Genomic DNA, 24,899 nt, shown 5'->3' on the forward strand with positions numbered 1-24,899 from the left:
CAAAATCATACTCCTGCAGGGTGAGCTCACATATGTATCGAGCAAGTGTCAGAGTCTCCATACTGGCATGGGCACACTGCAAGACAAGACATCTCCAATAGCAAAGAATCTATCTTCTTACAAACAGTAACTTACATTATATACGAATATTTTTTTTTTCTTTTTTTTTTTTTACATTTATATGATCAAATCAATTGAAAATAATCAACAAATAAGTGAAGAAACTAGTAAATAGCTATAGAAAAAAATAAAATAAAAAAATAATACAATTTTATATTATATATACACACACACACACACACACGAGTATAAACCTCAGAGTGTGTGTGTGTGTGTGTGTGTGTGTGTGTAGGAGCGTAACTACCGAGGTCGCAGCGATACCGATTGCGACCGGGCCCGGGCGGTTAGGGGCCCGCGGCCAACCGGCAGATCAGCAGCTAGCTCCTTTCTGTGAGAGGAGCTGCGCTGTTCTGCCGCAGACCATGCGGGGCGGCGGCCGCTATATGACCCAGTCGCCACCGCTGACACCGGGCCCCCCTGCCTGGTGTCAGCAGTGGCGTCACCATGCTCCCGTCACTCACCGCGCTCCCGTCACTGCACGCTGCTTTGATATTGCAGAGTGGCCGGCGCCGATCTATGCATCATCAGTCTTCCCCCGTGCCTGCGCAGTGACGTCACTCCTGTGCGACTGCTGTGTGTGGTGAGAGCACAGAGCACAGGAGGACGCCGACCGGAGCCACGGGGGAACGAGGACAGAAGTGAGGACGAGCAGCGGTGAAAGAAGAAGTAGAGGTGAGGACAGACCTGTGGTGGAAGGAGAGGAGAGGTGAGTACTTGTTTTATTTTTTTTTTTATAAATCAGTGAGTACACGGGAAGGCTGGCTGCAGGACACATGGGAGTCCTTGGAGGGGGCCTGGCTGCAGGACACATGGGAGTCCTTGGAGGGGGCCTGGCTGCAGGACACATGGGAGTCCTTGGAGGGGGCCTGGCTGCAGGACACATGGAAGTCCTTGGAGGGGGCCTGGCTGCAGGACACATGGAGGCCCTCGGGGGGCTGGCTGCAGGACACACGGAGTCCTTGGGGGGGAGAGGGGGGTCCTTGGCTGCAGGACACATGGAGTCCTTGGGGGGGAGCCTGCAGCCCAAGGACTCCATGTGCCCTGGGGGGGCTGGCTGCATGACACATGGAGGCCCTGGGGGGGGGCTGGCTGCATAAAACATGGAGGCCCTGGGGGGGCTGGCTGCATAAAATATGGAGGTCTATGGGGCTGCATAATCATCAAGGACACCTTATACATGGACTATATGGGTGCATTATACATGGAGGAGTATGGGGCCGCATAATACAATATGAAGGTTTATGGGGCTGCATTGTAATACATATAGGACCATGGGGGCTACATTATAATATATGAAGTACTATGAAGGCTACTTTATACATGGAGGACTATGGGTTGCATTATAAAACATGGAGAACTATGTGGTGCAGTATAATATATGGAGAACTATGGGTGAATTATAATACATGGAGGCCTATGGAGGTGCATTCTAATATGAAGGGTTATGTGGGACCCTTTATACTATATGGAAGGCTATGTGGGGGCCATTATAGTATTTGGAGAACTATATACGAGGGGGGACAAAGATACAAGCATGGGATGGGAATGTTTTGTGCTGAGGGAAAAAGGCTCTTTCCCTCAGCACCCAGCTTTCCCATGCTCTGCTGTACATCTCTCAGCACCCAGCTTTCCCATGCTCTGACATGGGAAAGCTGGGTGCCGAGGGAATGATGTATAGCAGAGCATGGGAAAGCTGTGTGCCGAGGACAAGATGGATATCAGAACATGGGAAAGCTGGCTTCTGATAGAGAGATTTCAGATCATGCGAAACTTGGGTGCTGAGGGTAAGAGCCAAGTGTCAGCATCATTATCCTGTACCCTAAGTGTCGGCGTACGTGGAGGGGGGGCCCCGGTCCAAATTTTGCACCAGGGCCCATCAAACTCTAGTCACACCACTGTGTGTATGTGTATGTATGTATGTATGTATGTATGTATGTATGTATGTATGTATGTATGTGTGTGTGGTGTGTGTGTGGTGTGTGTGTGTGTGTCCACTAAAGGAATTTCCACCGTCGCATTAACAATCACGAAATTTTGCAGACACTCCATGTGACTCAGGGAACGTCGTAGACTATGTTTTGTCAGGAAAATTTAACCCGGCCCTTTAAAGTTAGGCGGGCTTTACACGTTGCGACATCGCTAGCAATTGCTAGCGATGTCCAGCGCGATAGCACCCACCCCCGTCGCACATCAACAATATCGAATCTGCGGTCGACCAGACATTATGAAAATGAATGACGCTACACAGATCACCGGTTTTCGACGCTTTTGCGATCGTTTATCGTCGCACCTAGGATTTACACGTTGCGATGTCGCTACCGGATGTGCGTCACTAACGACGTGACCCCGACAATATTTCGGTAGCGATGTCGCAATGTGTAAAGCCCACCTTACTCTCCAAAATCCTGCCTCCATTAAGCTGAATGGAGGTGGGAGCTACAGGTTATTAATAGCAACTGTCAGTGGTTGCTAAAGGAACAAAATAAACTGTTAGTATAAGAAGCTTATGTGTGAGGTAATAAGATGTCAGTGGTGAGACGGATAAAGAGAGACACAGCCCTGGAAAGAGACACAGCCGGGCAAAGAGACAGAGACGGGCAAAGACACACATATAGAGACAGACACAAAGATAGAGAGAAACAAACAGACACAGAGATGGAGACAGCTAGACTGATACAAATACAGACAGAGAAAGACACAGACAGACAGACAGCAACACACAGACAGAGACTGGGAGAGAGATAGAGAGACAGTTACTATCCCGGGCAACGGGATAGATAGATCTATCTATCCTCAGTCCCAAATCCAAACAAATTTTTACAGTAAGGACACATTAAAAATAATAAAAAAATAAAATAAAAAAAAAATCTTGCAATTTTCACTCTGGGAACCGAGACTTTTTTTTAGCTGCTAAATTCCTATTGTTTTAGGAAACAACACATGTATATAGCCACAATTGTCAGACCCAAACACTAGCTTTTGTATTGAAAAATCTATTGAATGTGTGCAAAGGGAATTGTGAAGGGAGAAGAGGTGAGCTGTGACATCGCCTGTTGTGATTGGTGGATCCTGTGTTATCAGTTGTTTATAGATGTGTAAGGCTGCCTCTGCTGATAAGTAATCTGCTGTAAACTTTTCCTGAAAGGGAAGGAAAAGTATGAAAAAAAAAAAAAAAGCAAATCCAGACAACTTTTTTGAGGTGAGGGTGTAATTAGTCAACAAAAAAAAGAACACATGGCTACTCATCCCGTGATACAGTAGCCACAATCAAAAAGATAATAACCTTTCCAAAGCGGCGCAGAAAGCGATAAGGGACAGGGATGTTTATATCAAAGTTTAGCTTCTGCAAGATGTCCATCTCCATGGCTATAAGTTCCTCTCTTTTGTACGCATCATCACAGATATAAAGAAAGTCATCCAAACATGGCGGGCAACGTTCCTGTAATAAAGAAATATTGAAAATGAAGCAACAAACCCATAAGACAAGAGGAATCTGAAGCATACAGTGCTCCAAATACCAAGGAGGCTGCATCGTACAGACAACCAGGCCCACCGACAACGCCAAATTTCAAAAGACCAGCGGTGTAACAATATTAGCCATAAAAAGTTACAGAAAGGAGGAAATCCCTCTACAGAACTCAGTTATCAAAGTGGAGAGTCTCCACAAAGATCGGCTACAGCTATACAGGGCGTAGAGTGACTAAGTAGTATATAGCTGAATATTGACTTTAATTGAGCCAATAAATTACCATATGAAGTATTAAGTATACAAATAAAGAGGATTAGTTTGGCTTTCTTTGAAATGTGAGTCATCACTGAAGGAAAAGCATGTAAAGAAAGGAAGCACAAATGAATGAAAAAAAGAGAATTTTGTTTACTTACCGTAAATTCTTTTTCTTATAGTTCCGACATGGGAGACCCAGACCATGGGTGTATAGCTAGCGACCTCCGGAGGACACACAAAGCACTACACTCAAACGTGTAGCTCCTCCCTCCGGGCTATATACACCCCCTGGATGACAATCTACCCAGTTCAGTGCAAAAGCTGAAGGAGGACATCCACCCATAAGTAGAGATAGAGTAAAACTCGGCAAAACCAGCACTCTGTCTACTAACAACAGCCGTGAAGCACACGGAACAAAAAAACTGCCAACAGGCAACAGGGAGGGAGCTGGGTCTCCCATGTCGGAACTATAAGAAAAAGAATTTACGGTAAGTAAACAAAATTCTCTTTTTCTTCATCGTTCCTTATGGGAGACCCAGACCATGGGACGTTCCAAAGCAGTCCATGGGTGGGAAATAAACGAAACGGAGAAGTAGGCAAAACCTAACTTCACAAATGGGCGACAGCCGCCTGAAGGATGCGTCTGCCCAAGCTCGCATCTGCCGAAGCATGAGCATGCACTTGGTAGTGCTTAGAAAAAGTGTGCAGACTGGACCAAGTGGCAGCCTGACACACTTGCTGAGCCGTAGCCTGGTGCCTGAAAGCCCAGGAGGCACCGACAGCTCTGGTCGAGTGCGCCTTAATCCCCGACGGGGGAGGCACCTGAGAGGATTGGTAGGCATCGGCGATAGCCGACCTAACCCAACGAGCCAAGGTCGGTTTAGACGCCGAAAGGCCCTTGCGCTGACCCGTGGTTAGCACAAAAAGTGAGGTGCACCGCCGAAAAACGGCGGTGCGAGACACATAGATTCGGAGCGCCCGCACCAAATCTAAGGTGTGCAACGCCTTCTCAAAGCGATGCACAGGGGCCGGACAAAAAGAGGGCAATGAAATGTCCTGGTTAAGGTGGAAGGAAGACACCACCTTAGGGAGAAAGTCCGGAGTCGGACGAAGAACCACCTTGTCTTGGTGAAACACCAAAAAGGGGGATTCCGAAGAGAGCGCAGCCAAATCAGAAACTCTCCTGAGAGAAGTTATGGCTACTAGAAAGACAACTTTCTGTGAAAGTCTAGACAAAGGAACCTCCCTGAGAGGCTCAAAAGGGGGTTTCTGTAAGGCCGTGAGGACCAAATTAAGGTCCCAGGGATCCAAGGGTCGTCGGTAAGGAGGAATGATGTGAGATGCGCCCTGCATGAAGGTGCGCACCTGAGCCAGTCGGGCGATACGCCGCTGGAACAATACCGACAAAGCCGACACCTGTCCCTTAAGTGAATTGAGGGACAGACCCAACTGTAGACCCGACTGTAGAAAAGACAGGATGGTCGGCAAGGCGAACGGCCAAGGAGCATGGCCGGAAGAGCGACACCAGGACAGGAAAATTTTCCAAGTCCTGTGGTAAATCTTAGCCGAGGAAGACTTCCGAGCCTGAGTCATGGTGGAGATGACCTCAGAGGGAATGCCTGAAGCCGTCAGGATCCAGGACTCAAGAGCCACGCCGTCAATCTGAGAGCCGCAGAATTCTGGCGGAAGAACGGACCTTGAGAGAGAAGGTCTGGGCGGTCCGGAAGATGCCACGGCACCCCTACGGACAGGCGGAGCAGGTCTGGGTACCAGGCTCGCCTGGGCCAGTCCGGAGCAATGAGTATTACTCGACGGCCCTCCATTCGGATCTTGCGCAGAACCCTGGGCAATAGCGCCAGAGGGGGAAACACATAGGCCAGACTGAACTGAGACCAATCCTGAACCAGTGCGTCTGCTGCGAAGGCTTGAGGATCGTGGGAGCGAGCCACGTAAACCGGAACCTTCTTGTTGTGCCGGGAAGCCATTAGATCTACTTCCGGAGTGCCCCACTTGCGGCAAATTGACCTGAACACTGACGGATGCAGTGCCCACTCGCCGCCGTCCACGGTTTGACGGCTGAGATAATCGGCCTCCCAGTTTTCCACGCCTGGGATGTGGACTGCGGATATGGTGGACTTTGAGTCCTCCGTCCACTGGAGGATTCGTTGAACCTCCAACATCGCCAGACGGCTGTGAGTCCCGCCCTGGTGATTGATGTAGGCAACCGCTGTCGCGTTGTCCGACTGAACCCGAATGTGCTTGCCCGCCAATAGGTGGTGAAAGTCTAGGAGAGCTAGAAACACGGCTCTGATCTCCAGCACATTGATCGGGAGGGCCGATTCGGACGGAGTCCAAGTGCCCTGTGCTCGGTGATGGAGAAACACCGCTCCCCAGCCGGAGAGACTGGCATCCGTGGTGAGGATCACCCAGGACGGAGTCAGGAAGGACCGTCCCTGTGAAAGGGAGAGGGGCTGAAGCCACCACTGAAGGGAGTTCCTGGCCTGTGATGACAGAGCCACCAGCCTGTCCAAAGAAGAGATCCGCTTGTCCCAACAGCGGAGAATGTCCAGCTGCAAGGGACGCAGATGGAACTGGGCAAAGGGAACCGCTTCCATGGACGCCACCATCTGACCCAGCACCTGCATGAGGTGTCTGATGGAATGACGGCGGTGCCTCAGCAGAGAGCGCACTGCCAGACGAAGGGACTGCTGTTTGACTAAGGGCAACTTGACAAGTGCCGGCAGCGTCTCGAATTGCATCCCTAGGTACAAAAGTACCTGGGTCGGGGTCAGAGTCGACTTGGGGAGGTTGACAAGCCACCCGAATTGGACTAGAGTGGCGAGAGTGAGCGAGACACTCCGCTGACAGTCTACACTGGATGAGGCCTTGACTAGAAGGTTGTCCAGGTAAGGAATCACTGCCAACCCCTGGAGGTGCAGGACCGCAACCACTGCTGCCATGACCTTGGTGAACACTCGGGGGGCCGTGGCTAAGCCAAAGGGAAGAGCCACGAACTGGAAATGTTCCTCTCCGATCGCAAAGCGTAGCCAGCGCTGGTGTGAAACCGCAATAGGCACATGCAGATAGGCATCTCTGATGTCGATGGATGCCAGAAAATCTCCCTGGGTCATTGAGGCAATGACCGATCTTAGAGATTCCATGCGAAAATGCCGCACCTGAACATGCTTGTTGAGAAGCTTGAGATCCAGGATGGGCCGGGAGGAACCGTCCTTTTTGGGAACTAGAAAGAGGTTTGAGTAGAAACCTCTGAACCGTTCCCGGGCGGGGACCGGAACAATTACACCGTTGGTCTGCAGGGATGCCACGGCCTGAGAGAAGGCGGCGGCTTTGGAGCAGGGGGGGGTGGACAGAAAAAATCTGTTTGGCGGGCTGGAGGAAAAAGGTATCCTGTAGCCGTGGGTGATGATATCCCGCACCCACTGATCGGCGACGTGTTGCAACCACACGTCGCCAAAGTGGGAGAGCCTGCCCCCGACCAAGGACGTTGCTGGCGCGGCCAGATAGTCACGAGGAGGCTGCCTTGGTGGCAGCGGCTCCTCCGGTCTTTTGAGGACGCGGCTTTGCGCGCCAGTTGGATTTGCGATCCTTGGCGGTAGTGGACGAGACTGTGGGCTTAGAGGATGACCAGTTAGAGGAACGAAAGGAACGAAACCTCGATTGGTTCCTGCCCTGGGTAGGTTTCTTGGCTTTAGCTTGTGGCAAGGAAGTACTCTTCCCGCCAGTAGCTTCCTTAATTATGTCATCCAGCTGTTCCCCAAACAGCCGTGACCCAGTAAAGGGGAGACTCGCAAGGTACTTCTTAGAGGAAGCGTCCGCTTTCCACTCTCGAAGCCACAAGATCCTGCGGATCGCGAGGGAGTTAGCGGAAGCCACTGCCGTGCGGTGAGAAGCCTCCAGGATGGCAGACATGGCGTAGGATGCAAAAGCCGAAGCTCGGGAAGTTAAGGCATCCATCTCAGGAATAGAGTCCCTGGAAAGGGAATGAATCTCCGCCAGAGAGGCAGAGATAGCCTTAAGAGCCCACACCGCCGCAAAAGACGGAGAGAAGGAGGCTCCTGCCGCCTCAAATACAGACTTGGCCAGAAGGTCAACCTGGCGGTCAGTGGGATCCTTAAGAGAAGTGCCGTCGGCCACCGCAACTACTGTGTGGGCTGAGATTCTGGACACTGGAGGGTCCACCTTTGGGGACTGGGCCCAGTCCTTAACCACCTCCGGTGGAAACGGGAAACGGTCATCTGAACTACGTTTCGGAAAACGTTTGTCAGGACAGGCCCTAGGCTTGTTAACAGTGGTCTGAAAGCTGGAGTGGTTAAAAAACATACTCCTAGGTTTCTTAGGAGAGGTAAACTGGTGTACCTCTACCAGAGAGGGTTGATCCTCTGACTCCTGTGGGTTGAGGTTCAGTACGGAGTTAATGGACGCAATCAAGTCACTAACGTCCGCATCACCCTCAGACAAATCAATGGGGTACATAGAGGCAGCGTCTGAGCCCACAGTAAAGGAATCTTCCTCGCCCTGCACCTCGGCTTGTGAATCAGAGCCGTGGGACGAGGAAGGAGAAGGGTCCGTGCGTCTCCGTTTAGGGGGACGGGGTCCTAGGACCTGCTCTGAGGGCTCTGCAGAGCTCGGAGCCGCAGAGACACCCTGAGAGGGGGGCTGATGCATAGACAGCAGCGTCTGGGACAGCTGCCCCATGGAATCGGCAAACGACTTGGAAAGAGCCTGTGAAAAGGATGCTACCCAAGCCGGGGGTTCAGCCACCGGGACCGAAGCAGCCTGAGGGACCCCTGAGGAGGCTCCAGGCTGAGACACAACCATATTAGCACAGTTATCACAATGTGGGTACGTGCTAGGCTCTGGCAGAATTAGCTTGCAAGCAGTGCATATAGCATACATGTTTGCAGCTTTGCTCCTAGTGACAGACATGCTGCTGTGGAGGAAGCTCTGCAGCCAAAACACACTCCTGTAGAAAGCCTGAGTGTATAAAAATCCACAACCATAGGTTGTGGCTTACCAGCCCTGCTCTCTGTGTCCTCCGGATTTCACCGCTCCCCTGTAAAGTGACAGCTTTCCAAAAAGTATGCAGCTGCAGCATCCAGCGCTTCTCAGTGATAAAAACGCTGATAAAATGGCGCTGGGAGAAGGAGGGGGGGCGTGTATAAGCCCAGGAGCGGGAAAACAGAAGCACAGAGATACAGGGGGGTAGACAGGGGAGGGGACATCTCCTTAGAGAGAAGTGCCCTCCCCTCTGCTGGCCGGGCGGTGGGCGGCGCTGTATGCAAAACATACAGCAGAAGCCAAAAACGAAACTAGGCCCAAACTGAAGCCGGGGCCTAGATTTCAAAGTGCGGCCGACGAGCAGGCACCGTCGGCGCGGTTCTCATGGGAAATTCCCAGAACCGGCCGAAATTAACAGTAACGCTAAAGCACATACTGCCCCCATAATAAAAGCACCCGGGACCCCTGAAAAAACGTCTCAATACTTAGCTTTGAGACGCAGGGCCATGTCCCTGAGTGGGGTTAACGCTCCTTCCAGCAGGGACCAGACAGGGCTGTGGATGGAGCCGGCCTCCTGCAAGCAGAGAGGACCGTGGAGGCTCCCACTTCAAACAGAGCCTCGACAGAGGATGCGAAGGAGCTCGGCATGTGAAGGCTCCAGCCTTATGAAGATCAACCTTAACAGCACCCCGCAGAGTGGAGCGTGAAGGGACATGCCGGGAGTCCAGATTGGACCCGCTTTTCTTCCAAAACTTTAAAAAATTAAAATAAAATTGAAAAAAATATGAGGAAATAAAAGTGTGTGTATCCTCCTGAAACACAAAGCGTTGAACTGGGTAGATTGTCATCCAGGGGGTGTATATAGCCCGGAGGGAGGAGCTACACGTTTGAGTGTAGTGCTTTGTGTGTCCTCCGGAGGTCGCTAGCTATACACCCATGGTCTGGGTCTCCCATAAGGAACGATGAAGAAAAAGAAAAAGAAAGAACAAGAAAAAGAAAAAAGAAAGAAGGAAGAACAAAGAACGAAAGAAAGAAGGAAGAACAAAGAACGAAAGAAGTAAAGAAAGAAGGAAGACCAAAGAAAGAGGTAAGAACAAAGAAAGAAAGAACATAGAAAGAAAGAATGAAAAAAAGAAAGAAAAGAAGGAAGAACAAAGAAAGAAAGAAGGAAAGAAAGAAAGAAGGAAGGAAGAATAAAGAACAAAAGAAATAAAGAAAGAAGGAAGAACAAAGAAAGAGGGAAGAACAAAGAAAGAGGGAAGAACAAAGAAAGAAAGAACGAACGAACAAAGAAAGAAAAGAAGTACAACAAAGAAAGAAAAGAAGAACAAAGAAAGAAGGAACAAAGAAAGACGACAGAAAGAAAGAAGAATAAAGAGAAAGACAAAGAAAAAAACAAAACGATGCCAAAAAGAAAGAAGTCATAAAGAAAAAGAAAAGAATGATGCCACCATACATAAACTATAGAATCTATTACCCATAGTTCTATTAAAGAGGATGTTACTTGCATTTTTTTTAGTAAAATATCTTCTAAACATCCACAAGCGCCTCAGATTCTGCTGCTTTTTTCCGTTTTGAGCTTTGTCTCTTTATTGCAGAGATATTCACATTTGTAGCACAATATGTGAAATCTCTGCTTGTAGTGAAACTGGGCGTTTCTTCAGAATCTTCCCTGGGGGCGTGTACCTTCACTCCTCTCCCAGATGCTGCCAATCACAGCTCAGCATCATCTGAGGCTACTACATCTGCAAGCGGCGATTGGATGAAAGCACACAGCCCAAGAGAGGACTCTGAAGACACGCCCAGCTGCACTACTGTCAGAGATTTCACATACTGCACTCCAGAAGAAAAACGTCAATATCTCTTTAATCAAGTGACACAGCACAAAACTGAAAACAGCGTCAGAATCAGGGGAGCTTGGGGAATGAAAATCCAGATTAGCACAAGATTCAGAATAAAGGAGTTTTATGTTATACAAATATGTTATGTTACCTCGAACTTAGAAGCAATGAGTACAGCAGTAGATCCAATCAGCTGCAGTTTCTCCCTCATGACAACTTGGACAGCCAAGTAATGGTCCACCAATTTTACTGCCAGGTAGAGCGTCTCATGATTCAGTTCAAAGTTCTCCTGAGATGAAAACTCAACATGTCAACATACATCGTCAAAGTGACACCAGTAACGTGAGGAGGTGAAAGACGGCACGACCTCCACCTAATCTGAGATCAGCATAATAAGAGACAGAGATCCTGATTCCAGCGATGTGTCACTTAGGCCTGTTTCACATGTCCGTGAAAAACACAGATGTTTTTCACTAACGTGTTAAAAATGCATATGTCCCTCCGTGTGCCATGATTTACGGCACACGTGGGTTCTACATGTGCAATCCGTGATCAGTGATAGCACATGGAGATAAAGTCACCTGTCCCCGCTCTTGCTGTCCGTGGTGCTAAAGTCTCCCGGATGCTGTGTCTGGCCGCTGGGTCTCTCACCACTGTAGCTACATCCGGGTCGGCTGTGCGGTGCATAAATGCATATGCATGAGCATAATTAGTCGGCCTGGAAGCAGCAGCTGGAGACAGGCAACTTTAAAAAGCTTTATATTTTCAATGTCTATGGTTTTCTGCTGCGGTGTTTCACAGATCACACTATAGTGTGGTCCGTGGGGCATCAGTGATGTCAGAAAAAAAAAAAACGGACATGTCTCCGTGCGGAAACACGGACATGCGTGTACGCTGCATGGAAACATGTCAATGAACTAACATGGGAAAAAAAAGAAATGCTTGGGGCACTATTAGAGTGGATGAATGATTGAACTAACCTGCACCTCCACCATCCAGTCCACCAGGATCGCTCTCATTTCTTTACCTATATCTTTCTGAGAATCCAAATAATTAGAAAGCACAAACTTCTCCTAAAAAAAAACCAAAAAAAACCAAACAGTCATTTGTAAGCCGCACATCAGTCATCAAAGAATGAAAGGTCAGACATTAAAGAGGTTGTCCACTACTTTTATACTGATGGGCTATCCTTAGGATAGGTCAATGTCTGATCGGCCGGAGTCCGACACCTCATACATTGCTTGAACCGCGGCAGCCGGAGGCGAGTATAGCAAACAAGGGGAATGAGTAGAGGTTGTCCCAGTTGGACAACACCTTTAAGAAAATCTGCCAGAGGCTTGTTCTGCTGGCAACTCTTCCTCCCACCATCCCCATACAGAGTGGGTCAGGTTTGGAGGTCCTCTTATGGAGGAGAGGGGCATAAATGACTCCCAGACGGCAACTTATCAACAGGATTGGGCATGTTGGATTTCCCTTTTCCCCACACTATTAGATCTGACCCTATACTACCTTTGTTACATCACCATCGGAGTCCGCTCCAGCGACTTCTGGTCCGATCACCAGGTGACGCAGTGTTTCTGCTGTGGATGGTGATGGTGATGGGAGAGGAGTCGATGCCAGCAGCACCGGTGGGCGCAGGCTCCGATCATCCACTGGGCTGGGTTATCCTGAGATCTGCAGTACCGCTGGCTGACTGTGGGTGGCGTGTATCTTCCAGCTGAAATTGCCAGCGTTCAACTACAGCCAATGGGAAGACACCACACCCTACTTAGCTCCCATCCTGTCTGCTGACCTCGGCCAGAGATAGTTCTGATTTCCTGGCTCCTGATTCGCCCTATTCTGTTTTGTGATTCCTGTGTGCTGACTTCTGCGTGTTTTCTGACTACCCTTCTGCCTGCTGTTTTTGTACCTCGCTGCCCGATCCGGATTTGACCTCTGCTACGTTTTCTGATTACGTCCTTACCTTCCAATTCTGTCCCTGTTCTGCTATTCCTGGTTTGACCCTGCCTGACTACTACTCTCATCGGACTGCAGCCTTCCACAGGTAGTGATCTCCAGGGCCCTGTGTAATTCCAAATCCCTGTATAGGGGTTAAAGGGTTTCAGGGTTCTGTGGGTCCTGCTTGGCGAGTGGCTTCCCTCTAGCCTGTCCATTACATCCCATCTGAGTCTGTTGATTCAGGCAGGCGTTACAACCTTCTGTCACCTCTAGGCCTCTCCTTCCGTCACTACACTTCACACTGGCACGGAACAGGTCATGTAGTCCATTGAGCTACTTCACCCCACCCACAGGAAACACTAACACGTAAGAAGGACCGCAACCGACAAGGCTCTGCCATCCATGCCCAGGCCATCCAGCCATAGCCTTCTACTTGAGGGCACACTGACCTTCAGTGAGTGAGGAATTTGTTGAGTATCAGCAGCCAGGTGATACGAACGCCAGACCCAAGACTGTCAGGACTAAACCCCTCTCCTTGGGGGACGCAGTTAGTGAATCCAAAACAGATCCCGCATGTCACGGTCGCAGGGGTCACCCTTAGGGTCAGAATCTTCAAATTGAGGTTCTTGTCAGTAAATCTCCTCAGGGACCCTCCTATCCCCTTCCATTGTCTCTCCCTTATATATATCCCCTACTCTCCTCCTCCTTCTGCCCACCCAGGTGCCAGGACAACCGTGCTGCTACACTGCCACCTGGTGGCGATTATACACAAGGCATTTACATTTTACAATTGTTACATAGACCCTCAGTGTGCGGGACATGAATGCAGGGGTGGGGTCTAACCCTAATCCCCCTACAATTGCACATTGATGTAAAAACAAACAAGCTTTCACAATACCTCTCTTTCCCGCATGTAAGTAAAGATATCCATGGCATACTCAGAAGTGCTATATGGATCATCCACCGCGTCCTTATCGATGTCCTCCACATCCGGCGGTAAGAGCTGTGAATATACAAACGTCGGCATCATCCACTGCATCAGCACATTCACCTCTATGGGCCACAGCACATCAAGATGAAGAATACCTGCTCCACGCAAGGTTCCTCCTTCACTGCAGGTGTAACGTCTTCAGTGGTTACGGTTTCTTCTTTTACCACCTCAATGGAGAAATCGCAGACGGGGGCTTTTCTCTGTGCCCTTCAGTGGAGAGGAGGGATAGACCATCAATGTCTTATTGTCATACATCACTTTTTACACACACGGAAGGACAATACAGCAATAATCTTGCCATATGAGGGCTCCTTTTTTGCGGGATGAGTTGTACTATTAAATGAAACCATGAGTTTTACCATATAGTGTAATGAAAAACAGCAAAAAAATTCCAAGTGTGGAAAAACTGCATAAAAAGTGCGATTGCACGATTGTTTGTGGGATATTTTATTCACCGTGTTCACTATATGGCAAAACTGATGTGTGGGTATGATTCCTCTAGTCGGTACGAGTTCGTAGACACCAAACATTTATAGCGTTACTGTTATCTAAGGGGTTAAAAGAAATTTAGAGGTTTGTCCAAAAAAGAAGTGGTGCACTTTTTGCGCCATTTCCGTGACCTGTACCGTTCTCATTTTTCGGGATCTATGGCTCAGTGATCTCTTATTTTTTTGCGTCATGACAGTGAGAGGAGTCATCACAGGATCCATCACTACCATAGCAACCATTGGCTCCCCATGATCACGTCACCGGGCCTCTGATGGCGGCAGGGAAAGGCATGTTTTCCACTGCTGCACGTTAAGTCGCACTGTCACACTTTGACAGCGCAATTTAAGGGGTTAACAGGCGCGGCTGGATCTCGGATCCACCTGCGAGGCACACATGTCTGTTGTACAAATCAGCAGACATGTGTGGGGATCACCACCGGATCACTGCAGCTGCCAGTGGTGATTCCCCCTTCATGATTTAGAACGTACTGTTACGTCCTAGGTCGTAAAGGGGAATCTGTCACCAGGTTTTTGCTTCCCCATTTGAGAGCAGCATAATGAAGAAGCAGAAACCTTGATTCCAGTGATGTGTCACTTACTGAGCTTGCTGAAGTTTTGAGAAAAAAACAAAAAAAAAAAAATCACTTTTTTCTGCTGTAGATCTAGCAGTTCTCTGAATGCTGAGCTCTGTATAATCCCGTCCACACCACTGATTGGCAGCTTTCTGTGTGCACTGTGCATAGGCAAAAAGCTGCCGATCAGTGGTGGTAGCTATACAGAACTTACGAATATGATGGACTTCATTCTGTGTTTCCCCGAAAATAAAAGACAGGGTCTTCTATTATTTTTTGCCTCTGAAAATTGGGCCAGGGCTTATATTTTCAGGAGAGGTCTTATTTTATTTCCCCCATGAACAATCCACATTTATTCTCATCACCTTTAGATTCCTGCAATGACCTTTGGTCACATGATGTGATATCACAAAGGTCCTCTTGCAGTGTTATCTTCATAATATAAACGCTGGGGCCCCTAGGAGAGTTGGGGTCCTGTGAAATTACCCCATTTGCTCTCCCTTCCCTATGATAGCAGTCCTGCATACCAACCTGTCTCCTGTTGAGTTTTTTAGACTCCTACAAATAAGAGACCTGTGGTCACATGACTGTGAAGTCTTCAAAGGTCCTTAAACAATCTGAAACTTTGAATACAACTACTAGGGTCCCTAAGAGATGTGGTGGGCCTTGGGAAGTTGTAAAGTTTGACTTCCCCTAATGCCGGCCCTTGACTGTAACTAGGGCTTATATTTCAAGCATAGTTCGAAAATCACGCTAGGGCTTATTTTTGGGGACACAATCCCTGGTTTTATCAGCAGGAGATTATCAAAACTGCAGCAAGCAGCCCAGTAAATGATACATTGTTGAAATTATGGTCCGTCTCTACACATCGCTGCTCTCAGACTAGGTGGCAAAAACCTGGGGACGGATTCTCTTTAAATTGGACACTCTGGGGAGATAAAAATTTATTTTACTGGCCCTGCCTTCAAACTATAACTATAAAGATCAGAAACCGTGCTGTTCACCATCCTCCTTCAATGTGACGCTGGAGGTGATCCCTGGTGCTGCCCCTCCCTCCTGGGTCGTTACAGCACACGGGGTTGTGTGCAAGCCCGCTGTTTCGGACAGAGCAGAAGCAGCCATTATCAGGGGGCAGGCTGTTACTAATAGTATGGTGCGGGCCTCCTGATGCGTGATGTAACATCCCAGAAGGAAGGGGGCGCACCAAGGAGCAGCTCCTGTCACACTGAATTACAGATAATGCAAGGTTGGGAAACAGTACTATGGATCTCATCTTATAGTTTATGAGGCAGGGTTAGTAGAAGATTTTTTTTTTTTTCATCTCTCTGCAGTAACCCTTTAAGAAGAGACACTTTTACGCAGAATCTCTGCATTCAGTGATGGCAGGGTGGAAGTCTTCATACAGGAGCCTCAAACTCACCTCTTGACATTAATTTCATTATTTTTTAAGACCCCATTGTTTGCTACATTCCTCGTTTTCTTTACAAGAGCTTTCTGTCCATCTTTCTTCTTTTGAAGCTGCTGATTTTTGTTAGCCTTAAAATTAAAATGGCAAAATAAAAGGTGACATAAAACATTAAATTCCGGCATCCTAGAGTCACTAGTGAGACAAGGAGCTAAGACGTGTAAGACTCAATAAAAGGAGCCGGACAACAGACAGGACGATATTACGGTAGTCAGTAATATTTGACAATAACTTTAGAATTTATTTATATATTATACAATAGCGAGAGCGCGAGACACAGAGAGAGCGCGAGACACAGAGAGAGCGCGAGACACAGAGAGAGCGCGAGACACAGAGAGAGCGCGAGACACAGAGAGAGCGCGAGACACAGAGAGAGCGCGAGACACAGAGCAAGCGCGAGACACAGAGCGAGCGCGAGACACAGAGCGAGCGCGAGACACAGAGCGAGCGCGAGACACAGAGCGAGCGCGAGACACAGAGCGAGCGCGAGACACAGAGAGAGCGCGAGACACAGAGAGAGCGCGAGACACAGAGCGAGCGCGAGACACAGAGCGAGCGCGAGACACAGAGCGAGCGCGAGACACAGAGCGAGCGCCACAGCGAGAGAGAGACACAGAGAGACACACACACAGAGATATTTCTCTCTCTATCTATGAATAATCACTGGCGTTCTACTGCTGGGATCCCGGTAGGTTCCGGTAATTAGGGTCCAGTGTCCACACCCGGTAACACTCAAATCATTGTCTATGTGGCAAACAGCTGAGCAAAAACCCGGGAGAAATTAATCATAATGTCTAGTATTTCAGGAAGGTCAGAAATTTTTCAATATCATAAGGGCGTAAACTAATCGGTGCATACTCACATTGGTGATGTCCCCAAAAGCGGATCTTTTCTTAGCTCCACCCTGTGGGGAAGACGGGGAACGCTTTGTCTGCACACAATCCTCCTGAGCAAAGAAGAGCAAACAAAAAAGTGATTTACATAAATCCAAGACACATTCAGACTAGACTTCTCTAGCCTCGCTCCATTCACTTGCTTCACAAGTCTAGTCGGCACACGACTGTATGTATGTAAATCGCATACAGAATCCTGACAGTGAGCACACTGAGGATTCACAAGTTTGCAGTCACATAGAGTGACTCCAGACTTGTGCCCCAACCCCTTTAATTAGTAATTACACCTTAATTTGTTCTATAAATCAATAGCACCAAGGAGGAAGACTGTAGTATATCGTATTAGAGAAATCTTCTTTCTTCAGTCACTTCTCTCCCTCCATTGATCATTCACTCTCAAAATCTTACTAAATCTGTCAACAAATTAGTGAGTGATCACATTACTCCCCCTCTCCGGACCCAGCATGGAGACTGAGTGCTGGACCTGGGGAGGGGGTGGAAAGAATGGTTTATAAAACAAGCTACAAATAATACAAAAGATACAGCTGGAGGACAGGGACTTTCCAAAACTGGAAATCCCCTTTAAGTAATGCATTGTTGAGGATACCTTCACCGGCTGAACATTCTCCACAGCGGCCGGTTTTCCTGGGCGGGAGGCTTTGGATAACGTTGGCCGAGTGTGACGAAGAGGCAGCATGCTTAGGGCCTAGAAAAAACAAATAATGTATCATTACAGTTAAGAATATATCATGGACTCCACAGGCGAAAAAATAAAAAATAAAATATTCTAATAAAAATTAAATAAAAAAACATACACACACATACATACGTACATATATATATATATAGTACAGACCAACGTTTGGACACACCTTCTCATCTCTAGAACAACTGTTAAGAGCAGACTTGTGCAGCAGGCCTTCATGGTAAAATAGCTGCTAGGAAACCACTGCTAAGGACAGGCAACAAGCAGAAGAGACTTGTTTGGGTTAAAGAACACAAGGAATGGACATTAGACCAGTGGAAATCTGTGCTTTGGTCTGATGAGTCCAAATTTGAGATCTTTGGATCCAACCACTGTGTCTTTGTAGAAAAGGTGAACAGATGGACTCTACATGGCTGGTTCCCACCGTGAAGCATGGAGGAGGAGGTGTGATGGTGTGCGGGTACTCTGCTGGTGACACTGTTGGGGATTTATTCAAAATTGAAGGCATACAGAACCAGCATGGCTACCACAGCATCTTGCAGTGGCGTGCTATTCCATCCGGTTTGCGTTTAGTTGGACCATCATTTATTTTTCAACAGTACAATGACCCCAAACACACCTCCAGGCTGTGTAAGGGCTATTTGACTAAGAAGGAGAGTGATAGGGTGCTACGCCAGATGACCTGACCTCCACAGTCACCAGACCTGAACCCAATCAAGAAGGTTTGGGGTGAGCTGGACCGCAGAGTGAAGGCAAAAGAGCCAACAAGTGCTAAGCATCTCTGGGAACTCCTTCAAGACTGTTGGAAGACCATTTCCGGTGACTCCCTCTTGAAGCTCATCAAGAGAATGCCAAGAGTGTGCAAAGCAGTAATCAAAGCAAAAGGTGGCTACTTTGAAGAACCTAGAATATAAGACATATTTTCAGTTGTTTCACACTTTTTTGTTAAGTATTTCATTCCACATGTGTTAATTCATAGTTTTGATGCCTTCAATGTGAATCTACAATTTTCAGAATCATCAAAATAAAGACAACTCATTGAATGAGATGTGTCCAAACTTTTGGTCTGTACTGTGTATATATATCACACATACACATACATACAAGGTTTATTCAGGCATAAGGGAGAAAAATAGAAAAAAAATGTCTGCAGCAGATCTCTAGCATCACTGTACCCATTGCTTAGGTGTGATGCCAGTAATAAGCCATGTAACTGCTGAGGCCATTGATTGACTGCAGCGGTCACATGTCTGGCAGTAAAGAACCAGAGACACTAGGAAACAAAAGAAGAGAATATGTAGCAGTTTTTTTTGTTTTTTTTTTTTTATTTTTAATCTATTACGGTTTTTAATGATCTTTCTATGGCTGGATAAACCGTTAAAAGGGGTATACCCATCTCCAAGATCCTATCCCTATATGTAGTAGGGGTAATATTAATTAATAATAATAATAATAATAATATTAGCAAATACCTCCAATTATAAATGTAGTATAGTTCTCCTGATTAGCTATGTCTCTTACCTAATCTACAGGGCATTGCAAGACCTTAGGTATCCAAGGTTACAGCCATGTATATAGTGACAGTTCGTTACTAGTGGTCGTAATCATGGATACATGTCCTGCAATGCAATACACATGAGGTAATTAGAAATATAGTACATAATGGTGTATTGAAGCAATTTTCTGAAAAAAGTTCCGAGTCACGCCCATCTGAGTGTCCAACTGCTAGTTACGAGGACCAAGCACCCGAGCATGGTAGTGTGCTGCCTCCGTGGAAGCAGCCGAGCTGCTCAGATCCGGGTTCGCTGTGTTTAGAGGGTCTCCGGACACGGGGGTCGTGTGGCCACTCAAATGAAAGGGGGGTATTTACAGGAGAGTTGGTATATAGTTCGTGACGTCACCCGTGGTGTGTGGTAATTGGGAGTACCACCGCTGCCGTTGGGAGTACCCGGGGATGATGGAGCGGGGGCAGCAAGGTGTCGTAGCCCTCCACGGGTAGGGGAATGCCCCGGGACTCGGTGTGGGGAGTGAAGGGGTCACTCTCGTACTCACTCAGTTCATAAGCAGACACTGACAACCGGATAAACCAAGTCTCTGGGTACTGCTGCCGCTGAGGGGAGCTCGTCCGGGTCCCGTCCCCGAGTGGTGCTGCCTGGTGATCCGTGACCTGTCTCCTGGCACTAAGTTTGACTTCAACTTGGTGGCCCAGTAGTATGGAACTAGCCGGACCCCGCTCCCTACTATGGCTAAGTATGGGAGCTTGCTCTCAGGGCTCACGCTTGGGATTTTCAGGACCGTTTGAATTGGAAAGTCCTATCCCTCTCGTTGCGCTAGTGCCCCGATTCTAGAGCGGGTGGGAATGGATCATAAAGGCTCCGTTCTCCTCAAGTAAATTGTCGGGTTGCCTGAATCTACTCCCCCACCTAGGGTCCAGTGTACCCAGTCGTGCCTTCGGTCCCAGACCGGTGACAGTTCTATGCTGTCGGCTGTCCTCCTCAACAAGTCCAGACACCTTGCCACAATCCCCTGCGACCGGGGGTCCGACTCCTCTAGGCCCAGGCCACCGTCTGCAACCTAGACAGTTTCTCCAGGAGCCACCGCTCCCGACTTCCTCTGAGCTCCTCACAGCTCGAGGGCTACTTCCCAACCTCTCTCTCAACTCACTGACTACACTCCTCACCTCCCCTCCCTGACCCCCCAAGTTGGCGACTATTCCACTCAAGACGTCCACTGGTGTGCCTGGTGGGTGTGGTGCAGGGTGTGTCTAGGATTTGATTTGCTGTTGGAGGCAACACCATTTAGTTAGGGACCCAGAACCAAGAGGGAGGTGGAATACTGGACGGAAGGGCAGGTTGCGCAGTACCTTGTGACGACCTGATAGTCCAGGGGCGTCACAGTAGTGCTCACTCATCACTCCTTTTATAGGTAAAAAAGGGCAAAAATGAAAAAGCACGAGACAAGAGACTGTCCTGGGTGAGAGTTCCCCAAACATCTGAAAGCTTAAAGCTTGACTCGCACCATATTGATAAAACTCAAACCCAATCCTCTAAAAGGAGAATCAGACACGGAACACCAGGGAGGGTAGAATGGTTTCCATGGATGGCACCATGGAGCGAAGCTTGGGTGTGCTGAAGTTAGCTGTGCCTGTGAAAAGGAACATCCCAGATGTGTCTGAAGGTGAGCTTAAAGGGAACCTGTCAGCAGATTTGGGGCCTATAAGCTGTGGCCACCACCAGTGGGCTCTTATATACAGCATTCTAACATTGTATATAAGAGCCCAGGCCACTGTGTAGAACGTAAAAATCACTTTATAATACTCACCTAGAAGGTCGCTCCAGTGCACAACAGTTGGATGGGTGTGTCCATTCTCCGGGACCGGCGCCTCCTCTTTCAGCCATCTTGGTCGTCCTTATTCTGAAACTGCAGTGCATGATGTGTCTACGTCATACACACGTGTGACACCCTGGCAAAACCAGGTAGTCACATAAGTTGTTCACCGTCCTTGTTACCACCAAAAACCCACACACCAGTGGGCGGGATCAGGCGGATGAGAACGCCCACCTAGGGGTCCTGAGGTGTCAGGGGCGGGAACACGACAGACAGTGCAAGTTCAAGTTGGAAGCTGACAGTGGAACAGATGAGTTTTGACAGTAGTCAAGTGCAGACCATTGACAGCAGTGTAGTCAGGGGTAGGGCCCCTGGACTACCTGGTTAGGTGGCAGACAGTGAACAGGGCCACAGGCGACAGAGATCTGGTCGCGGAAGACCTTAAGTGGACCGGGGCAGAGTTGTAGCCCGCCAGTGCCGACAGCGGGAATCCGGTCCGGAGGCCGTGCACAGTCGGGGTGCCTGGACCCTAGCACGAGGAAGGTTGCAAGCCCCTTGTTAATCAACAAGCAGAGGACAAGGTTTCAGGCCTTGTTCTCCAGAAGCCCAGGGAGTGAAACGGAAGCCCAACGATGGGGATAGGGTGTCCGTCAGAACCCACAGAAATCCCAAGGGTCAGATTTCGCAGGCCACAGCTCCCAAACCTACACAGTATCGGGAGTGGACTTCTCCGTTCCATGCGAAGTCATTTGACAGAAGAGAAACACAGAGTGCAGGAGGAAGGGACCCCTATTCACTAACCCGGGTGTCGGACCCGAATACACCCTCCAACGGCAGCCGGTCACTGGCAACTTGGTTTACCACTGGACTTGTGTGACATTACTGAACTGTGAGTACACCATTGACCCCCGGTCCAACCCGGCGCGCCACCTGCAGCAGCCATTACTCCCGTGTACCGACCACGGGCCCCGGGACTACGCCTCCCCTACCTGTGCAGGGGATCCCATCTTGCTGCCCCACTACACCAGCCCCGGGTGCCCCATCACCAGGCAGCAGCGGTGTCACCATCCCTCACCGCAACCCACGGGTGGCGTCAACGACACAACAAATCCCCTGTAAATATTCCCCTTTCCGACGGTTGTGAGGATGGACGGCCGTGCGAGCCCGGGTCCGGTCACCACTCGAGCCGTAACAGCGAACCCAGATCCGAGCGGGCCCAGAGAAGTGGCAGTGGCGCCCGCTCGCAACACACGCACCGGAATTGATTTACTGTGCAGGCGCACTACAATACTTTGATCTGCCCTGCTCAAGACCACAATACCAGTGCGTGTGCATGACATAGATGCTTCATGCACCGCAGCTTCAGAATAAGGAAGACCAAGATGGCTGAAAGGGGAGGCGCCGATCCCGGAGAATGGAGATGTCGCGGGCGGAGGAGGGGACGCCGCGCTCTCCCACTGCTCGGGTCCAGCTGCCGCTGATGCCGCGGCCTGCTGCTGCTCGGTGGCTCGAGCGATGGGCCGGATCCCGGGGACTCGAGCGGCGCTCCTCAACCGTGAGTGAAAAGGGATTGGTTTTTGGGATTGTTTATTGTCCGTGACGCCACCCACGGTTGTGGTGATTGTGTGGACACCACCGCTGCTCTGTATGGGGATCCCGGGAGCGGTGACAGGGAGCAGCAAAGTTGTTGGTTCTCCCCTCCGTGGGTAGGGGGTAGTTGTCCCGGGGCCCAGTGATGAGGTGGGTGATGAGGGATGGCGGGGCCGGTGCAGGGCTTGGTGGGGTGCAGGGACGCGGGGGCAGCGCTGTGCCTCACGGCACTGTGGTACTCACTCAGCCTGAGACAGGGACACGGTTCTCGGTAAAAAACACGGCTGGAAAGACGGTTCCCACGGACGGCTGCTGTTGCTTTTCCCCAGTAGTTGACGGTGACGGTCCCTTTTCCTGCACCTAAGTCTATGTTGGTAGCGATGGGTTCCCACCAGTAACCCGCTCCCCGGCTTGGATATGGGCCGGAGGAGCCCCTTCTTGCCCGCAGGCGCTGGCCCTGAGAAACTGGTGCCTTGGCGGTGGCGGTGTCTCTCTCTAACGGTTGGACTGTTGCCTTCAATCGGGACTTGATTGTTGGGAGACCCAGAGGTCCCCTTCACTGACGGATTTGGCAAATTCACGGCGACTCCTAGCCTTGCCGGGATCCGAAAGGCCCCTGCCAATGGTGCTGGCTTCTCTTCGTATACCGCTCCGGTACCGCTGGCCCACCACCCGTCCACGGTCTTTTCGGCAACCTCCAAGCAGCCTCTCCTGCAGACGGTCACCGCCGTCTGCTAACCTTGCTGTTCTCAGTCCGGGGCACACACCCGGACCAACTTCAGGCTTCCTCAACTGTCCCTTTCTCTTCCACTTTTACTCCTCTCCTCTGCCCCTTTACCACTTCACTCTTACTTCAAACTCATCTGCCTGGTTTTCCCGCCTCCAGGGCTGTGTACTCCTCGGTGGGCGGAGCCAACCGCCTGGCCCACCCCCTGGTGTGGACATCAGCCCCTGGAGGAAGGCAACAACGATTTTCGGTGTAGCTTTGGTGTACCTATCTGGGGTGTAGGGTGTGGTGGTGTCATGACCTGTGACCCCTGGCTTGCCCAGGGCGTCACAGAGACGCCCATCCGACTGTTGTGCGCTGGATCGACGTTCTAGGCGAGTATTATAAAGTGATTTTTACGTTCTACACAGCTACACAGCGGCCTGGGCTCTTATATACAGGATGTTAGAATGCTGTATATAAGAGCCCACTGGTGGTGGCTGCAGCTTATAGGCCGAAAATGTGGTGACAGTTTCCCTGTAAGGATGAAACATGTGAGACGTTGTGTAGCTGGTATGTGTAGTAGTCAATGAAGCACTGTCAAGTAAAGCTTTTATTTTGTTTTTAAAGAACTGGTGGTGTCCGTTTCTGAGTAAGGTGACATCCGGTGTGGACGGCTAGAACCGTTGGCCTCATAAGGCCTGCACGGCCACCTGCCACCTACACGCAGGGCACGCACGGCCCCCTACACGCAGGTGTGACGCCCTGGACTAGAAATAAAACCGGTGATGGACGGACAGCCCGCGGACGGTCTGCATTTCACCAAGGGGGAATGTGACTCCCTGGACTAGCCAGGTAGTCACAAAACACATCACACCCCCCTGGGCTGGGGTCCGGTCACCACCAGGACCAGTGACCATCCTCCGGGGGTCAGGGGTCCCCCTGGACGTGGGGTCCCCTGAAATGACAGCCGGGTGCGAGACACCGTACCCGTTCCCGCTCGGGTGACCTGGACCAGGACTGGGGTAAAGGGGTACTGCCCATTTCTTAGGGGCAGCATCAAGGTGTAGGTTGCTTGGGTGGGGGAGCAGAGGAACATGGACCCGTCCGTTGTTAATAAAAAAATGTTTTATACCATTAGTAACGTTTAAGAGAAAAGCCTCCCGTAAGGGAAGAATTACAAGTATGCTTAATGTTATATGTTTTTTCCCATGTTAATTTATATTTTTCAGAAATTAAACCGGTGATGGACGGACAGCCCGCGGACGGTCTGCATTTCACCAAGGGGGAATGTGACGCCCTGGACTAGCCAGGTAGTCACAAACACATCACACCCCCCCCCCTCCCCTGGATAGTCAACAACAGTCAAACAAAATCCTTGTTGCCTCCTCCAGGGTCTGATGTCCACACCAGGTGGGGCGGAGCCAGGCGGTTGACCCCACCCACCGAGGAGTTCACAGGCCTGGAGGTGGGAAAAAGTAGTTAGTTCAGTTTTGGAGTTGAAAGGGACAGGAGAGAA

At 49.6% G+C, this 24,899-nt stretch overlaps 1 protein-coding gene across 1 annotated transcript in view; it reads right to left on the minus strand.

The window, feature by feature from the left end:
- Window positions 1-24,899, minus strand: part of CCNB3 (cyclin B3) — a 40,911-nt gene that overhangs the window by 6,651 nt on the left and 9,361 nt on the right. The window contains exons 2-10 of the mRNA XM_075322806.1: window positions 17,659-17,757; window positions 17,021-17,104; window positions 16,114-16,229; window positions 13,729-13,840; window positions 13,541-13,645; window positions 11,685-11,777; window positions 10,856-10,993; window positions 3,404-3,559; window positions 1-76 (exon numbers count right to left, since the gene is read on the minus strand). The exon at window positions 1-76 is cut by the window's left edge and continues 74 nt beyond it. Coding sequence (XP_075178921.1) covers window positions 1-76; window positions 3,404-3,559; window positions 10,856-10,993; window positions 11,685-11,777; window positions 13,541-13,645; window positions 13,729-13,840; window positions 16,114-16,229; window positions 17,021-17,104; window positions 17,659-17,748 — 970 coding nt within the window. The 5' untranslated portion in view covers window positions 17,749-17,757. The remainder of the gene's footprint in view (window positions 77-3,403; window positions 3,560-10,855; window positions 10,994-11,684; window positions 11,778-13,540; window positions 13,646-13,728; window positions 13,841-16,113; window positions 16,230-17,020; window positions 17,105-17,658; window positions 17,758-24,899) is intronic.

The sequence above is a fragment of the Anomaloglossus baeobatrachus genome, chromosome 9 (genome assembly GCF_048569485.1).
Source record: "Anomaloglossus baeobatrachus isolate aAnoBae1 chromosome 9, aAnoBae1.hap1, whole genome shotgun sequence".
Lineage (NCBI taxonomy): Eukaryota > Metazoa > Chordata > Amphibia > Anura > Aromobatidae > Anomaloglossus > Anomaloglossus baeobatrachus.